The 19,023-nt window shown below is 60.5% G+C and overlaps 2 protein-coding genes across 2 annotated transcripts in view; one reads left to right on the top strand and one right to left on the bottom strand.

Annotated features, from left to right (window-relative positions):
• The first annotated feature begins 249 nt into the window (after positions 1-249).
• Positions 250-7,506, top strand: LOC132340960 (uncharacterized). Its single transcript, XM_059872216.1, has 3 exons — positions 250-1,103; positions 4,203-4,236; positions 5,828-7,506. The coding sequence occupies exons 1-3, from the start codon at positions 330-332 to the stop codon at positions 6,253-6,255; spliced, it is 1,236 nt and encodes a 411-aa protein (XP_059728199.1). The 5' UTR covers positions 250-329; the 3' UTR covers positions 6,256-7,506.
• A 2,690-nt stretch (positions 7,507-10,196) lies between these two features.
• Positions 10,197-19,023, bottom strand: part of C3 (complement C3) — a 40,921-nt gene continuing 32,094 nt past the window's right edge. Inside the window, exons 34-40 of the mRNA XM_059872124.1 lie at positions 18,597-18,683; positions 17,817-17,922; positions 16,894-16,983; positions 14,963-15,049; positions 13,472-13,555; positions 11,970-12,105; positions 10,197-10,499 (exon numbers count right to left, since the gene is read on the bottom strand). Coding sequence (XP_059728107.1) covers positions 10,358-10,499; positions 11,970-12,105; positions 13,472-13,555; positions 14,963-15,049; positions 16,894-16,983; positions 17,817-17,922; positions 18,597-18,683 — 732 coding nt within the window. The 3' untranslated portion in view covers positions 10,197-10,357. The remainder of the gene's footprint in view (positions 10,500-11,969; positions 12,106-13,471; positions 13,556-14,962; positions 15,050-16,893; positions 16,984-17,816; positions 17,923-18,596; positions 18,684-19,023) is intronic.

Raw genomic sequence — 19,023 nt, 5'->3', positions numbered from 1 at the left:
CTCCCCGATGTTCCAGTCCCCTTCCCTGATGTCCCCGTGTCCCCTCCCCTCTGGCCCCGGTGCATTCCCTGATGTCACCTCTGTCCCCTCCCCGCTGTTCCAGTCCCCCCTCGATGTCCCCATGTCGCCCCCTGGTGTCACCTCTGTCCCCTCCCCTCTGTCCCCGGTGCATTCCCTGATGTCACCTCTGTCCCCTCCCCGCTGTTCCAGTCCCCTCCCCGACGTCCCCATGTCGCCCCCTGATGTCCCCGTGTCCCCTCCCCGCTGTCCCCGGTGCATTCCCTGATGTCACCTCTGTCCCCTCCCCGCTGTCCCCGGTGCATTCCCTGATGTCACCTCTGTCCCCTCCCCGCTGTCCCCGCTGTCCCCTCCCCGTTCCTGTCCCGTTAAAAGCGGCCCCGCTCCGCTCTGTCGCCGATGTCGCCGCGATGTCGCCGCTCGCAGAGCCCGAGAATCCCGCGGCAGCCGCGCGGCCCTGCCGGTGCCTCTGCCCGGACCCGGACCGGGACCCGGACCGGGACTGGGACCAGAACCGGCACCAGGAGCGGGACCCGGACCGGGACTGGGACCAGGAGCGAGGGAAAAACCGGGACCAGAACCGGGACTGGGACCGGCACCAGAACTGGGACCAGAACCCGCACCGGGACCAGAACCGGGACCAGAACCGGGACATGAACGGGCACCAGAACGGGCACCAGATCTGGGACCAGAACCCGCACCAGAACTGGGACCAGAACCGGTACCGGATGTGGGATATGAACCGGGACATGAACAGGCACCAGAACTGGGACCGGAACTGGGACCAGAACCCGCACCAGAACCAGAACTGGGACCTGAACCGGGACCGGGACGTGAACCGGGACCAGCACCAGAAGTGGGACATGAACCGGCACCAGAACGGGGACCAGAACCGGGAAAAGAACCGGGACCAGAACTGGGACCGGCACCAGAACCGGGACGTGGAGCAGGACCGGCACCATCCGCAGCCCCGGTGCCGGTGCCGGTGCCTGGTGCCGGCGCTCGCCGCCATCGCCGCCCTGGCCGCGCTCGGAGCCGCCGCCGCCGCGGCCCTGGGGGCGCTCCGGGGGCCGCCCCCGCTGAAGGTGGGCCCGGGGGGAGGGGAATCTGTCCGTCTGTCCGTCTGTCCGTCTGTCCGTCTGTCCTGAGGGCGGCGTGGCCGCTTGTCCCGGGGTCGGGGTGTCCGTTCGTCCGGGTGTCCCGGTGTCCGTTCGTCCGGGTGGGTGCTCGTCCTGGTGTCCGCTAGTCCAGGTGTCTGTCTGTCCCGGTGTCCGTTTGTCCCAGCGTCTGTTTGTCCAGCTGTCCGTTTGTCCTTGCGTCCTGATGTCTGTTTGTCCCAGTGTCTGCTTATCCAGTTATCCCTGTGTCTGTTTGTCCAGGTGTCCGTTTGTCCTGGTGTCCCGTTTGTCCAGGTGTCCCATTTGTCCAGGTGTCCGTTTGTCCAGGTGTCCGTTTGTCCCGGTGTCCATTAGTCCAGGTGTCCTGGTGTCCGTTTGTCCCGGTGTCCGTTTGTCCACGTGTCCCGGTGTCCGTTTGTCCCGGTGTCCGTTTGTCCAGGTGTCCGTTTGTCCCGGTGTCCGTTTGTCCATTTGTCCAGGTGTCCGTTTGTCCCGGTGTCCGTTTGTCCATTTGTCCAGGTGTCCGTTTGTCCAGGTGTCCGTCTGTCCCACTGTTTGATTGTCCGTGTGTCCGGTTGTCCTCCTGCCCAGCTGTCCGTGTGTCCCGGTGTCCATCCGTCTGTCCGTCCTGTTGTCCAGCTGTCCATCCAGGTGTCTGTCTGTCCATCCCTCTGCGGGGGGGGGGGGGGTCCACCTGTCCAGGTGTCCGTCTGTCCAAGCGTCTGGTTGTCTGTCCGCCCAGGTGTCCGTCTGTCCGTCCATCCAGGCGTCCATCTGTTCGGCTGTCCAGTGACCAGCCTGGTTGTCCGGGTGTCCGTCTGTCCGTCCGTCTGGCTGTCTGTCCAGCTGTCCGTCCGTCTGGCTGCCCTCCTTGCCCTGGGCTCTGTCCGTCTGTCCATCCGCGCGTCCGCCCAGGTGTCCATTCATCCATCCACATGTCCGTCTGTCCACCCAGGTGTCCGTGCGTCCATTTTGTGTCCCTGTGTCCATCCAGGTGTCCATCTGTCCATGTCGTGAGTCCATCTGTCCATCCAGGTGTCCATCTGTCCATCCAGGTGTCCATCTGTCCATGTCGTGAGTCCATCTGTCCATCCAGGTGTCCATCTGTCCATCCCTGTGTCCATCTGTCCACCCAGGTGTCCATCCAGGTGTCCATCTGTCCATCCAGGTGTCCATCTGTCCATCCACGTGTCCATCCAGGTGTCCATCTGTCCATCCCTGTGTCCATCTGTCCATCCGTGTGTCCATCCAGGTGTCCATCTGTCCATGTCGTGTGTCCATCTGTCCACCCAGGTGTCCCTGTGTCCATCTGTCCATCCAGGTGTCCATCTGTCCATCCATGTGTCCATCCTGGTGTCCATGTCGTGTGTCCATCTGTCCATCCACGTGTCCACCCAGGTGTCCCTGTGTCCATCCAGGTGTCCATCTGTCCATGTCATGTGTCCTTCTGTCCACCCAGGTGTCCCTGTGTCCATCTGTCCATCCTGATGTCCATCTGTCCATCCGTGTGTCCATCCTGGTGTCCCTGTGTCCATCCAGGTGTCCATCCAGGTGTCCATCTGTCCATCCACGTCCATCTGTCCACCCAGGTGTCTGTGCGTCCATTCCCGTGTCTCCGTGTCCACCCAGGTGTCCCTGTGTCCATCTGTCCATGTCGTGAGTCCATCTGTCCATCCAAGTGTCCATCTGTCCATGTCGTGAGTCCATCTGTCCATCCAGGTGTCCATCTGTCCATCCAGGCGTCCATCTGTCCATCCATGTGTCCATCCTGGTGTCCATGTCGTGTGTCCATCTGTCCATCCAGGTGTCCATGTCGTGTGTCCATCTGTCCATCCACGTGTCCGCCCAGGTGTCCCTGTGTCCATCCAGGTGTCCATCTGTCCATGTCGTGTGTCCTTCTGTCCACCCAGGTGTCCCTGTGTCCATCTGTCCATCCTGGTGTCCATCTGTCCATCCGTGTGTCCATCCAGGTGTCCCCATGTACATCCAGGTGTCCATCCAAGTGTCCATCTGTCCATCCACATGTCCATCTGTCCACCCAGGTGTCCGTGCGTCCATTCCCGTGTCCCCATGTCCATCCAGGTGTCCATCTGTCCATCCACATGTCCATCTGTCCACCCAGGTGTCCGTGCGTCCATTCCCGTGTCCCCGTGTCCACCCAGGTGTCCCTGTGTCCATCTGTCCACTCCTGTGTCCATCTGTCCATCCTGGTGTCCATCTGTCCACTCCTGTGTCCATCTGTCCATCCGTGTGTCCATCTGTCCACCCAGGTGTCCCTGTGTCCATCCAGGTGTCCATCTGTCCATGTCGTGTGTCCATCTGTCCACCCAGGTGTCCATCTGTCCACTCCTGTGTCCATCGGTCCATCCGTGTGTCCGTTCCCGTGTCCCCGTGTCCACCCAGGTGTCCCGGTGTCCCCTCCTGTCCCCTCCCGGGGGACACCAATGTCACAACCCCCTGTGCCTCAGTTTCCCCAAATCCCGGAATTTCCCCTTTTCCCCTTCTTGGGGACATCGGGGACACCTTGGGGACATTGGGGACCTTGGGGACATTGGGGACCTTGGGGACATTGGGGACACCTTGGGGACATCGGGGACACTTTGGGGACACCTTGGGGACATTTGGGACCTTGGGGACCTTGGGGACATCGGGGACACCTTGGGGACACCTTGGGGACCTTGGGGACCTTGGGGACATTGGGGACATTGGGGACAACTTGGGGACACCTTGGGGACCTTGGGGACGCCTTGGGGACAGCCTGGGGGCACTGGGGACATCGAGGACACCTTGGGGACCTTGGAGACACCTTGGGGACAGCCTGGGGGCACTGGGGACATCGGGGACACCTTGGGGACACCTTGGGGACCTTGGGGACACTGGGGACATGAAAGACACCCTGGGGACATTGAGGACATTGGGGACACCTTGGGGACCTTGGGGACACTGGGGACATGAAAGACACCCTGGGGACATTGACGACATTGGGGACACCTTGGGGACATCTTAGGGACACCCTGGGGACACTGGGGACCCTCCTGCTGATGTTGTCACCTCCTGTCCCCTCAGGCTGCCACCGCCGCCCACGTCCTGCTCAGTGCCGGTAAGTCCTGAATGTCCCCCGATGTCCCCAATGTCCCCAATGTCCCCCGATGTCCCCTGTGTCCCCTCCTGCCCCCCCCATGTCCCCTCCCCTCCCCCCAGCGGAGTCATCTCGAAATTGTCACTCGGGCTCCTGGCGGAGGAAGTGTCACCTCGGCCGTGTCCCCTCCCCCGCGACATCCGGGAGTGGCACAGGTGGCGTCACGGAGTGTCCCCAGGGTGTCACGGAGTGTCCCCGGGGTGTCACGGAGTGTCCCCGGGGTGTCACTGTCCCCAGGGTGTCACGGAGTGTCCCCGGGGTGTCATTGTCCCCAGGGTGTCATTGTCCCCAGGGTGTCACGGAGTGTCCCCGGGGTGTCATGGAGTGTCCCCAGGCTGTCATTGTCCCCAGGGTGTCACGGAGTGTCCCCGGGGTGTCACGGAGTGTCCCCAGGGTGTCACGGAGTGTCCCCAGGGTGTCATTGTCCCCAGGGTGTCACTGTCCCCAGGGTGTCATGGAGTGTCCCCGGGGTGTCACGGAGTGTCCCCGGGGTGTCATTGTCCCCAGGGTGTCACTGTCCCCAGGGTGTCATTGTCCCCAGGGTGTCACAGAATGTCCCCAGGGTGTCATTGTCCCCAGGGTGTCACTGTCCCCAGGGTGTCACTGTCCCCAGGGTGTCACGGAGTGTCCCCAGGGTGTCATTGTCCCCAGGGTGTCACGGAGTGTCCCCAGGGTGTCACGGAGTGTCCCCAGGGTGTCACTGTCCCCAGGGTGTCGCTGTCCCCAGGGTGTCACGGAGTGTCCCCAGGGTGTCATTGTCCCCAGGGTGTCACTGTCCCCAGGGTGTCACAGAGTGTCCCAGGGTGTCACTGTCCCCAGGGTGTCACTGTCCCCAGGGTGTCACGGAGTGTCCCAGGGTGTCACTGTCCCCAGGGTGTCACTGTCCCCAGGGTGTCACGGAGTGTCCCCAGGGTGTCATTGTCCCCAGGCTGTCACTGTCCCCAGGCTGTCACTGTCCCCAGGGTGTCACTGTCCCCAGGCTGTCACTGTCCCCAGGGTGTCACGGAGTGTCCCAGGGTGTCATTGTCCCCAGGCTGTCACTGTCCCCAGGCTGTCACTGTCCCCAGGGTGTCACGGAGTGTCCCCAGGGTGTCACTGTCCCCAGGCTGTCACTGTCCCCAGGGTGTCACGGAGTGTCCCTGTCCCTGCAGTCCCCGAGCTGTCACGGAATGTCCCTAAGGTGTCACGGAATGTCCCTAAGGTGTCATGGAGTGTCCCCAGGGTGTCACGGAATGTCCCCAAGATGTCACGGAATGTCCCCAAGATGTCACGGAGTGTCCCCAAAGTTTCAGTGTCCCCAGGGTGTCACGGAGTGTCCCCAGCCTCACCCCTTGTCCCCTCTGTCCCCAACCCCTCCAGTGTCCCCTGTGTCCCCTTGCTCCCTCCTCCCCTCTGTCACCTGCTGTCCCCTCTGTCCCTGTGTCCCCACTGTCCCCATGTCCCCGCTGACCCCTGAGTCCCCCTGTCCCCAGTGTCCCACTTCCCCATGACCGCTGTCCCCTGTCCCCAGTGTCCCCCTGTCCCCCTGACCGCTGTCCCCTGCTGTCCCCAGGCTCGCTGTCACCGTCCCCCCGCTGGCGTTACCAGGACGGCGTCCAGGGCGTTTTCCTGAGCGGTGACATCCGGCCGGACACCTCGGGGATGTCACTCCGGGTGACATCGGGTGGCCTCTACCTCCTCTACGGCCAGCTGGGTGTCACCTGCACGGCGGCCAGCTGTCCCCAAGGCCATGTCACCCTGCAGCTGCGCCGCGCCGTGTCCCCGAGGCCGCTGCTGGCCGTGTCGCTGTCCCTGCCACTGGCGGCCGGAGGCCACCACCAGCGGTCAGCGCTGGCCCAGGCCGTGGGACAGCTGTGGCCTGGGGACACCCTGAGCCTGGAGCTGGTCAGGGACACGGTTGGGGACACGGCCGGGTGGCAGCTGGAGCAGGAGGAGCGCGAGGGGAACTTCGTGGGGCTGCTGCGGATCGCGGGCGGGTGACGGCGCTGGTGGCACCGGGTGGTGGCACCTGGTGGTGACGCCGGGGTGACGAGGGGGTGGCCGGCCTCGTGTCCTGCCGGTCACCTGCCGGGGTGGGGCTTGGGGACATCTGGGAGTCCCGAGTGTGGAGGTTTGGGGACATCAAGGGACATCGGTGACGTCCAGACCCGAAGGTTTGGGGACATCAAGGGACATCGGTGGCGTCCAGACCCAGAGATCTGGGGACATCGAGGGACATCGGTGACGTCCATACCCAGAGATTTGGGGACATCAAGGGACATCGGTGACGTCCAGACCCAGAGATTTGGGGACACCAAGGGACATTGGTGATGTCCATGGTTGGAGATTTGGGGACATCAAGGGACATCGGCAACATCCAAACCCGACGGTTTGGGGCCATCAAGGGACATCGGTGCCGTCCAGACCTGAAGGTTTGGGGACATCAAGGGACGTCGGTGATGTTCAAACCTGGAGGTTTTGTACAGGGGACATTGGTGACATCCAAACCCAGAGATCTGGGGACTTTGGTGACATCCAAACCCAGAGATTTGGGGACTTTGGTGGCAGCCATACCCAGAGATTTGGGGACTTTGGTGACAGCCATACCCAGAGATCTGGGGACTTTGGTGACATCCAAACCCAGAGATTTGGGGACTTTGGTGACAGCCATACCCAGAGATTTGGGGACTTTGGTGACATCCAAACCCAGAGATCTGGGGACTTTGGTGGCAGCCATACCCAGAGATTTGGGGACATCAAGGGACATCGGTGACATCCAAGGCTGGAGATTTGAGTGACAAGATCCCGGTGTCCAGAGCTTTGGGGACATCAGGTGACATCGGTGACCTCCACAGCCAGAAATTGGGGACATCAAGGGACATCGGTGACATCCAAGGCTGGAGATTTGGGTGACAAAGCCTTGTCCCCAGAGATTGGGGACATCGAGTGACATCGGTGATCTGCACATCTGAAGGTTTGGGGACATCGAGTGACATCACTGACCCCCCCCATTTGGTGCTTGGGGACATTTGGGGACCTCATGGACCCGGTGCTGGACACTTGGGGACACTTGGGGACATTTGGGGACCCAGTGCTGGACACTTGGGCCCTCCTTGGGGACCTTGGGGACACTTTCGGGAGGGAGGTCCCTGCTGTCCTTAATTAATTATTCTTTAATTAATTATTTATTAATGATTCTCCTTAGTGAATTATTTATTATTAATGAATAAATTTATTTATGGATTCTTTTTACCGCCTGGATTGTCCCCAAAAAAACGGGGGTGACAACCCTGGGGTGGCACTGAGGGGACATCGGGGGGTCCCCACCTGCAAATCCCCCCCCAAATTTAACCCTAGAACCCCCCAAAATTTGCCCCAGAAACTCCAAAATTTGCCCCAATCCCCAAAATTTGCCCCAAACCCCCAAATTTAACCCCAGAACCCCCAAATTTAACCCCAGAACCCCCAAATTTGCCCCAGAACCCCCCAAAATTTGCTGAAGAAACCCCAAAATTTGTCCTGGAGTCCCCCAAATTTAACCCCAGAAGCCCCAAATTTGCCCCAAAGTGTGGGGGCTCCAAACTCTGCACCCCAAAACCTGAACCCCAAATTCTGCACCCCAAACCCTGAACCCCAAACCCTGAACCCCACGTTTCCCACCCCAAACTCTGCACCCCAAAATCAGCACCCCAAACTCTGCACCCCACATTTCCCACCCCAAACTCTGCACCCCAAACCCTGAACCCCAAACCCTGAACCCCACATTTCCCACCCCAAATTCTGCACCCCAAATTCTGCACCCCAAACTCTGCACCCCCCATTTCCCACCCCAAATTCTGCACCCCAATCCCCACCCCACAAATTCTGCACCCCAAATTTCCCACCCCACGCTCTGCACCTGGGGCAATTTTTGGGGGGATCTGGGGCAGATTTTGGGGATCACAGGGTTAAATTTTGGGGGACTCTGGGGCAATTTTTGGGGTCTCTGGGGCAAATTTGGGGTCTCGGGCAAGTTTGGGGGTGATGGGGCAAATTTAGGGGGATCTGGGGCAAATTTGGGGGTGGCAAATCTGGGGTGCAGAGTGTGGGGTGCAGAGTTTGGGGTCCTTGACTGTTATGGTGTCCCCATGTCCCCTGTGATGTCCCCATGTCCCTGTTGTGTCCCCATGACTCCTCTGGTGTCCCCATGTCCCTGTGGTGTCCCCATGTCCCCTCTGGTGTCCCCATGTCCCCTGTGATGTCCCCATGTCCCTGTGGTGTCCTCATGTCCCTTATGGTGTCCCCATGACCCCTCTGGTGTCCCCATGTCCCCTGTGGTGTCCCCATGTCCCCTCTGGTGTCCCCATGTCCCCTGCGATGTCCCCATGTCCCCTCTGGTGTCCCCATGTCCCCTATGATGTCCCCTCTGGTGTCCCCATGTCCTTTATGGTGTCCCTCTGTCCTGTGTGGGTGTCTCCCTGTCCCCTGTATCCCCTATGATGTCCCCATGTCCCTGTGGTGTCCCCATGTCCCTGTGGTGTCCCCATGACCCCTGTGATGTCCCCATGTCCCTTATGGTTCCTCTATGTCTCTTACCATGTCCCCATGTCCCCCGTGGTGTCCCCATGTCCCCTGTGACGTCTCTCCTGTGGTGTCCCCATGACCCCTGTGGTGTCCTATTGTCTCCTACCGGGTCCCTGTGACCCCTCTGGTGTCCCCCTGTCCCTTATCGTGTCCCCTCTGGTGTCCCCATGTCCCTTATCGTGTCCCCATGTCCCTTATGATGTCCCCATGTCCCCTCTGGTGTCCCCCTGTCCCGTGTGGGTGTCTCCCTGTCCCCTGTATCCCCTGTGATGTCCCCATGTCCCCTATGATGTCCCCATGTCCCTGTGGTGTCCCCATGACCCCTGTGGTGTCCCCATGACCCCTGTGATGTCCCCATGTCCCTTATGGTGCCTCTATGTCTCTTACCATGTCCCCATGTCCCCCGTGGTGTCCCCATGTCCCCTGTGACGTCTCTCCTGTGGTGTCCCCATGACCCCTGTGGTGTCCTATTGTCTCCTACCGGGTCCCTGTGACCCCTCTGGTGTCCCCCTGTCCCTTATTGTGTCCCCCTGTCCCGTGTGGGTGTCCCCCTGTCCCCTACGGACTCCCTGTGTCCCCTCTGATGTCCCCATGTCCCCTGTGATGTCCCCATGTCCCCTATAATGCCCCATATCCCGTCTGGTAGCCCCACGTCCCCTCTGATGTCCCCATGTGTGTCCCCCTCTGGTGTCCCCAAGACCCTTATGATGTCCCCATGTCCCCTCTGATGTCCCCATGTCCCTTATGGGGTGTCCCCATGACCTCTCTGGTGTCCCCATGTCCCCTCTGGTGTCCCCCATCCCCTGTGGTGTCCTCACGTCCCCTCTGGTGTCCCCATGTCCCTTATCATGTCCCCATGACCCTTATGGTGTCCCCACGTCCCTTGTGGTGTCCCCATGTCCCTTGTGAGTGTCCCCATGTCCCCTCTGGTGTCCCCATGTCCCCTCTGATGTCCCCATGACCCCTCTGGTGTCCCCATGTCCCTTATGGTGTCCCCATGTCCCTTGTGACTGTCCCCCCATCCCCTACATAGTCCCTGTGACCCCTGTGGTGTCCCCATGTCCCTTATGGTGTCCCCATGCTCCCTCTGGTGCCCCCATGTCCTTTATCGTGTCCCCATGACCTCTCTGGTGTCCCCATGTGCATTGTGAGTGTCCCAAGTCCCCTCTGGTGTCCCCATGTCCCTTATGGTATCCCCATTTCCCCTCTGATGTCCCCATGCTCCCTCTCGTGTCCCCATGTCCCCTCTGGTGTCCCCATGCCCCCTCTGGTGTCCCCATGTCCCCTCTGGTGTCCCCATGCCCCCTCTGGTGTCCCCATGTCCCCTCTGGTGTCCCCACTGCCCCCACATGTCCCCCCCCCAAGGACACCAAAGCCAATTGCTCAGAAAAGACTTTTTTAACCAAAAAAAAACCAACCAAAAAAATGTGAGGAGGGGACAAAAAGTGACCGGAGAAGAGCCGTGACACCCCGGGACTGGGTGCCACCGGCGGGTTGGTGACACCCCGGGGGGGGGGGGGGGGGGTGACACCTCGGGGACTCAGCTAGGACAGCCGAAGAACGTCATGGACTCGGAGAACTCGACGAAGTCCTGGCAGCGCCGCTGCAGCGCCGCGTCCTGGCACGCCACCTCCGAGGGCCACTCCTCCAGCCAGGTGTCCTTCCCGATCAGGTACGAGTACCTGGGGACACGGGGACAGCTGGGGACACGGGGACACCCATGGGGACACGGGGACGGAGGGGACAATGGGGATATAGGGGATAATGGGGACAATGGGGACAATGGGGACACTGGGGATATGGGAGCAGCCTTCGAGGGCCACTCCTCCAGCCAGGTGTCCTTCCCGATCAGGTATGAGTACCTGGGGACACAGGGACAGCTGGGGACACAGGGACAGCTGGGGACACGGGGACAGCCATGGGGATATGGGGACGGAGGGGACAATGGGGATATAGGGGATAATGGGGACAGTGGGGACAATAGGGAACGTGGGGATATGGGAGCAGCCTTCGAGGGCCACTCCTCCAGCCAGGTGTCCTTCCCAATCAGGTACAAGTACCTGGGGACACGGGGACAGCTGGTGGGACATGGGGACAGCCAGGGACACGGGGACGGAGGGGACAATGGGGATATAGGGGATAATGGGGACAATGGGACAATGGGGACAGTGGGGATATAGGGGTGGCCTCTGAGGGCCACTCCTCCAGCCAGGTGTCCTTCCTGATCAGGTACGAGTACCTGGGGACACGGGGACAGTGGGGACAGCCATAGGGACTCGGGGACAGCTCTGGGGACACAGGGACAGCTCTGGGGACATGGGGGCAGTGGGGACAATGGGGACAATGGGGACAGTGGGGATACACAGGCAGTGGAGACAATGGGGACACAGGGGACCGCCCTGGGGACATGGGGACAGCCATTGGAACAGTTATGGGGACATGGGGACAGCTATGGGGACATGGGGACAGCAGGGACAATGGGGATATAGGGGACATTGGGGAGAGCTGTGGGGTCAGCAGCAGGGACAGCCATGGGGATATGGGGACAGCGGGGATAATGGGGACAATGGAGATATAGGGGACAATGGGGACAATGGGGACAATGGGGGCAGTGGGGACAATGGGGGCCATGGGGACAGCTGGAGACATGGGGACAGCCGGGGGGACAATGGGGACAATGGGGTCATGGGGCAATGGGGACAATGGGGTCATGGGGACAGTGGGGACAATGGGGGCCATGGGGACAGCTGGGGACACGGGGACAGCCAGGGGGACAATGGGGACAATGAGGTCATGGGGACAATGGGGACAATGGGGTCATGGGGACAGCTGGAGACACGGGGACAGCTGGGGGGATAATGGGGACAATGGGGGCAGTGGGGATAATAGGGATATAGGGGACAATGGGGACACAGGGGACAGCCAGGGGGACATGGAGACAATAGGAGTATAGAGGACAATGGGGATACAGGGGACAGGGGACAGTGGGGACACAGGGGACAATGGGGGACAATGGGGACAGGGGACAGTGGGGACAATGGGGACAATAGAGGTATAGGGGTCAATGAGGACAATGGGGATATTGGGGACAGGGGACACTGGGGACACAGGGGACACTGGGGACACAAGGGACACTGGGGACCGTGTCCTACTGCCTGCCGGTGGCCCAGAGGTCGCTGGCCTGTCCCCAGACCAGGTAGTCCTGTCCCCTGCGCAGCCTCAGCGCGTCCCTGCACTGCTGGTGGCTCACGAAGGTCCTGTTGCTCCCGGCCGGGTCCTCGTCCGTGCCTGGTCACAGTGTCACCGTGTCACCGTGGCACCATGGCACCGTGGCACCGTGTCACTGTGTCACCATGGCACCATGGCACCGTGGCACCGTGTCACCGTGGCACCATGGCACCGTGGCACCGTGTCACTGTGTCACCATAGCACCATGGCACCGTGGCACCGTGGCACCATGGCACCGTGTCACCATGGCACCGTGGCACCGTGTCACTGTGTCACCATGGCACCATGGCACCGTGGCACCATGTCACAATGTCACAATGTCACCATGGCACCGTGGCAGCGTGTCACAATGTCACCACGGCACCATGGCACCATGGCACAGTGTCACCATGGCACTGTGGCATCGTGTCACAATGTCACCGTGTCACCATGGTGCTGTGTCACAATGTCACCATGTCACTGTGTCACCATGGCACCATGGCACCATGGCACCATGTCACAATGTCACCATGACACCGTGTCACCATGGCACCATGGCACCGTGTCACAATATCATCATGGCACCATGTCACCGTATCACAATGTCACCATGGCACAGTGTCACTGTGTCACCATGTCACCGTGTCACAATGTCACCATGTCACCATGGCACCGTGTCCCTGTGTCACCATGGCACCATGGCACCATGTCACAGTGTCACCACGGCACCATGGCACCCTGGCACCATAGCACCGTGTCACCATGGCACCGTGGCACTGTGTCACAGTGTCACCATGTCACCATGGCACCATGGCACCATGTCTCCATGCCACCCTGTCACCATGTCACCATGTCACCATGGCACCGTGTCACCACGGCACCATGGCACTGTGTCACCACGGCATCATGTCACCATGGCACCCTGGCACCATGGCACCATGTCACTGTGTCACAATGTCACCATGGCACCGTGTCACCATGGCATCATGTCACCGTGGCACCCTGGCACCGTGTCACAATGTCACCATGGCACCGTGTCACAATGTCACCATGTCACTGTGTCACCTCCACCCCCCATGGAGGTGACACAGTGACATGGCAGCTGTGGTGGCACCGGGTGCCTCCAGCTTTGCCAGCAGCCTTGGTGTCCCCAATGTACTGGGGTGACACTGACCCCCCTGGGTGACACTGACCCACCTGGGTGGCACCAACCCCACCCAGGTGACACCACCCCACCTGGCTGTCCCCAGCCAGCCCACTTGAGTGTCCCCATCTGCAGGTGACCCCCACCATGTCCCTTCCCAAGGTGGCCTTGTCCCCCCCCGTGGTGGCCCTGTCCCCTCCCTGTGGTCGCCCTGTCCCCTCCCTGTGGTGGCCCTGTCTCCTCCCCGTGGTGGCCATGTCCCCTCCCTGTGGTGGCCCTGTCCCCTCCCTGTGGTGGCCGTACCCATCTTGATGACCGACAGGACCTCCATGACGTAATTGTTGTAGGACGGGGTGTCCTTCTGGGCCACCAGCCTCACCTTGTACACTGCCAGAGGACACGGGGACAATGGGGACAGTCACGGTGGCCCTTCCGCGTCCCCTGTCCCCACCGTGTCCCTCCCTGCCCCCTCCATGTCCCCAATGTCCCTAAGGCCACCTGCCATGACCCCTAATCACCTGATGTCCCCAATGTCCCCACTGCCCACTCCCAATGTCCCCAATGCCCCTGATCTCCCTGATGTCCCCAATGTCCCCAATGTCCCCAACACCCCCAATGTCCCCAATGTCCCAATCCCCTCAACATCCCCATTGTCCCCCAATGTCCCCAATGCCCCTGGTGTCCCCAATGTCCCTGATGTCCCCAATGCCCCTGATGTCCCTGATGTCCCCAATGTCCCAATCCCCCAACATCCCCATTGTCCCCCAATGTCCCCAATGCCCTCAATGTCCCCAATGTCCCCCAATGTCCCCAATGCCCTGAATGTCCCCATTGTCCCCCAATGTTTCCATTGTCCCCAACATCCCCAGTGTCCCCAATGTCCCAAATGCCCAAATATCTCCATTGCCCCCAATGTCCCCAATGTCCCCAATGCCCCCAATGTCCCCAATGTCCCCAATGTCCTCAATGTCCCCATTGTCCTCCAGTATCCCTAATGTCCCCATTGCCCCCAATGTCCCCAATGTCCCCCACGTCCCTGTTGCCCCAAATGTCCCCATTGTCCCCAATGCCCTCAATGTCCCCATTGTCCTCCAGTATCCCCACTGTCCCCAACATCCCTGATGTCCCCATGGCCCCCATTGTCCCCATTGTCCCCAATGTCCCCATGGCCCCCATTGTCCCCATTGTCCCCAATGTCCCCATTGTCTCCAGTGTCCCCAATGTCCCTGTTGTCCCCAATGTCCCCAATGTCCCCATTGTCCCCATTGTCCCCCCATTGTCCCCATTGTCTCCATTGCCCCCATTGCCCCCATTACCCCCAATGTCCCCAATGTCCCCATTGTCCCCAGTGTCCCCAGTGTCCCCATTGCCCCCATTGTCCCCATTGCACCCCCATTGTACCCAATGTCCCCATTGTCCCCATTGTCCCATTGCCCCCATTGTCCCCACTGTCCCATTGCCCCCATTGTCCCCAATGTCCCTGTTGCCCCCAATGTCTCCATTGTCCCCATTGTCCCCCCATTGTCCCCATTGTCTCCATTGCCCCCATTGCCCCCATTGCCCCCAATGTTCCCAATGTCCCCATTGTCCCCAGTGTCCCCAGTGTCCCCATTGCCCCCATTGTCCCCATTGTACCCCCATTGTCCCCATTGTCTCCATTGCCCCCATTGTCCCTATTGTCCCATTGCCCCCATTGTCCCCATTGTCCCCAATGTCCCCGTTGCCCCCAACATGCCCACTGTCCCCATTGCCCCCAATGTCCCCAAAGTTGTCCCCGCTGTCCCCGTGTCCCACCGAAGTCCACCCCGGGCTCGCAGGCGCGGTCCATGCGTTGGTTAACCGTGATGACCCCAGGCTCCTCCTGGCGCTTGAAGCAGCTCTCTGTGGGGACACAGGGACATCGTGGGGACATGGGGACATCACAGGGACATCATGGAGACATCACAGGAACATCACAGGAACACCACGGGAACACCACGGGGACATCATGGGGACATGGTGGGGACATCACGGGGAAATGACGGGGACATCACAGGGACAACACGGGGATATCACAGGGACATTGTGGGGACTTCACCGGAACATCATGGGGACACCACGGGGACATCACGAGGACATCACAGGGACATCACAGGGACACAGCCATGACAAGGTCAACTGTGGCAGGGACGTGTCCCCATCACAGTCATGACATGTGACATCTCATCAATGACGTGTCCCCACCAGGGTCATGACGTGTCCCACCACAGCAGGGACGTGTCCCCATCATGGTGCTAACATGTGACAGTTCCTCAGGGATGTGTCCCACCATGGCCGTGACATGTCTCCACCACGGCAGGGACGTGTCCCCATCATGACCATGATGTGTCCCACCATGGCCATGACATGTCCCCACCATGACTGTGACACGTCCCCATCATGGTGGCGTGGGACATCTCATCATTGATGTGTCCCACCATGGCCATGACTTGTCCCCACCATGACCGTGACACGTCTCCATCATGGTGGCGTGGGACATCTCATCATTGGTGTGTCCCACCATGGCCGTGACAAGTCCCACCATGACCAGGACATGTCCCCATCATGGTGACGTGTGACATCTCATCATTGATGTGTCCCACCATTGTTCCCACCATGGCCATGAAGTGTCCCCATCATGGTGGCGTGGGACATCTCATCATTGGTGTGTCTCACCATGGCCAGAACATGTCCCCACCATGGCCATGACATGTCCCCATCAAGGTGACATGTGACATCTCATCATTGATGTGTCCCACCATGGCCATGAAGTGTCCCATCACATCAGTGTGTCCCACCATGGCCAGGACATGTCCCCATCATGACCAGGACATGTCCCACCATGGCCAGAACATGTTCCCATCATGGCCATGACTTGTCCCCACCATGACCATGACGTGTCCCATCACATCAACATGTCCCCAGCATGGCCAGGACATGTCCCCATCATGGTGGCATGTGACATCTCATCATTGATGTGTCCCACCATGGCCATGAAGTGTCCCATCACATCAGTGTGTCCCACCATGGCCAGGACATGTCCCCATCATGACCAGGACATGTCCCACCATGGCCAGAACATGTTCCCATCATGGCCATGACTTGTCCCCACCATGGCCAGGACATGTCCCCATCATGGTGGCATGTGACATCTCATCATTGAAGTGTCCCACCATGACCACGACATGTCCCACCATGGCCAGGACATGTCCCCATCCAGGTGACATGTGACATCTCATCATTGATGTGTCCCACCATGGCCATGAAGTGTCCCATCACATCAGTGTGTCCCACCATGGCCAGGACATGTCCCCATCATGATGACGTGGGACATCTCATCATTGGTGTGTCTCACCATGGCTAGGACATGTCCCCATCATGGCCATGACATGTCCCCACCATGGCCAGGACATGTCCCCACCATGGCCATGACATGTCCCCATCCAGGTGGCATGTGACATCTCATCATTGACGTGTCCCACCATGACATTGACGTGTCCCATCACATCAACGTGTCCCACCATGACCAGGACATGTCCCACCATGGCCAGAACATGTCCCCATCATGGTGACGTGTGACATCTCATCATTGATGTGTCCCCACCATGGCCATGACACGTCCCCATCATGACCGTGACGTGTCCCACCGTGGCAGTGACGTGTCCCACCCTGCCCCCGTGTCCCCGTGTCCCCGTGTCCCGTGTCACCTTCGGCGCAGCGGCAAACGTCCCCCTGGCAGATCTTGCTCAGTTTCCCTCCCTCCTTGTCCGGGTGGTAGAACCGGGTGCAGCGATCGTCTGCGGGGACACCGGGGGACATCAGGGGACACCGGGGGACACCGGGGGATGTGGGGACAGCAGGGGATGTGGGGACACCAAGGGATAGCAGGGGACAGTGGGGGATAGCAGGGGACAGCAGGGGGACATCAGCCGGGGGGACACAAGGAGACGGGGACACAGGTGACAGAGGTGACCTGGGTGGCACTGGGGACAGGGACAGGGATGGGGACAGAGGGGACAGGGAGGGGACAGAGGGGACAGGGAAAGGGAGGGGACAGGGACAGAGGGAACAGGGAAGGAACAGAGGGGACAGGGGCAGCAACAGGAATGGGGACAGGGACAGGGATGGGGACAGAGGGGACAGAAGGGACAGGGACAGAGGGAACAGGGACAGGGAGGGGACAGGGACAGATGGGACAGGGACAGGGACAGAGACAGTGACAGGCACAGAGGGGACAGTGACAATAAAAGTGACAGTGACAGTAACAGGGACAGTGACAATGACAGTGGCAGTGACAATGACAGGGACAGTGACAGTGACAGTAACAGGGACAGTGACAATGACAGTGGCAGTGACAGTGACAGGGACAGTGACAATGACAGGGACAGTGACAATGGCAGTGGCAGGGAGGGTGACAGTGAGAGGGACAGGGACAGGGACAGGGACAGGGACAGTGCCAGGGACAGTGGCAGTGCCAGTGGCAGTGGCAGTGGCAGTGGCAGGGACAGTGACAATGGCAGTGGCAGGGAGGGTGACAGTGAGAGGGACAGGGACAGGGACAGTGGCAGTGCCAGTGGCAGTGGCAGTGGCAGGGACAGTGACAATGGCAGTGGCAGGGACAGTGACACACCGATGCTGTAGTAGCTGTAGACGCTGACGGCCGCGGGCTGGATCAGCCCCACCTGGAACCTCTGGTGGGCCTTGAAGGCGAAACATTCCTGGGCCTTGTGTGACACCTGGGGACAGCACGGGGACAGCACGGGGACAGGGACAGAGGGGACAAGGACAGGGGACAGCACGGGGACAGGGGAAAGGGATAGGGATGGGGACAGCCACGGGGACAGAGATGGGGACAGGGACGGGGACAGGGGACAAGGGACAGCCATGGGGACAGGGACAGAGACAGGGGGACATGGGGACAGGGACAGGGGACATGGGGGTGACACTCAGACAGGCTGTGAGCCACCTCCCCAGCGCACCTGGTCCTGTCCCCAGCCACGTCCCCGTGCTGTCCCCACCCATCCCTGTCCTTGTCACCACCTTGAGACTGTTGCTGTCACCACCCCTGTCCCCAGCTATGTCCCTGTCACAGCCCTGTCCCCTTCCTGTCCCTGCCCATGTCCCCAAGTCCATCCTGACCCCTGTGCCATCCCTGTCCCTGTCCCCATCCCTGTCCCCCCACCTTGTCCCTGTCCCCATCCCTGTCCTCTCACATTCCTGTCCCATCTTGTCCCCGTGTCCCTCCTGTCCCCAATGTCCCCCGTGTCCCCACCTTCATCATCACGCCTGTCCCCCTCCTGTCCCTGCTCATGTCCCCAACTCCATCTTGGTCCCTGTCCCATTTTGTCCCTGCCACCACCCCAGTCCTGTCCCCACCCCCGTGTCCCCAGTGTCCCCAGTGTGTCCCCACCTTGTCCAGGTAAATGACGACGTTGCTCCGCTCTTTGTCCTGGTCCAGCTCGAACTTGGAGATGTACCTGTCCACGCCCTCGGACAGCTGGGGACAGCGGGGACAGAGTGACACTGGGGACAGTGTGACAGCAGGGACAGCGGGGACAGAGTGACAGCGGGGACACCGGGGACAGAGTGACAGCGGGGATAGCAGGGACAAAGTGAGTGACAGTGGGGACAGAGTGACAGCGGGGACAGTGTGACACCAGGGACAGCGGGGACAGAGTGACACTGGGAACAGAGTGACACCAGGGACAGCTGGGGACAGAGTGACAGTGGGGACAGTGTGACACTGGGGACAGAGTAACACCAGGGACAGCAGGGACAGAGTGACACTGGGGACAGAGTGACACCGGGGACAGAATGACAGCAGGGACACCGGGGAC

Source organism: Haemorhous mexicanus, chromosome 34 (assembly GCF_027477595.1).
Source record: "Haemorhous mexicanus isolate bHaeMex1 chromosome 34, bHaeMex1.pri, whole genome shotgun sequence".
Classification (NCBI taxonomy): Eukaryota; Metazoa; Chordata; class Aves; order Passeriformes; family Fringillidae; genus Haemorhous; species Haemorhous mexicanus.
This window is presented reverse-complemented; position numbering and strand designations above follow the sequence as displayed.

Coding starts and splice junctions, on each gene's coding strand:
- LOC132340960 (XM_059872216.1), top strand. CDS start 330: ATGTCACCTCTGTCCCCTCCCCGCTGTCCCCGCTGTCCCCTCCCCGTT. Junction 1,104..4,202: donor GGGGGCCGCCCCCGCTGAAG/GTGGGCCCGGGG, acceptor CTGTCCCCTCAG/GCTGCCACCGCCGCCCACGT. Junction 4,237..5,827: donor CCACGTCCTGCTCAGTGCCG/GTAAGTCCTGAA, acceptor TGCTGTCCCCAG/GCTCGCTGTCACCGTCCCCC.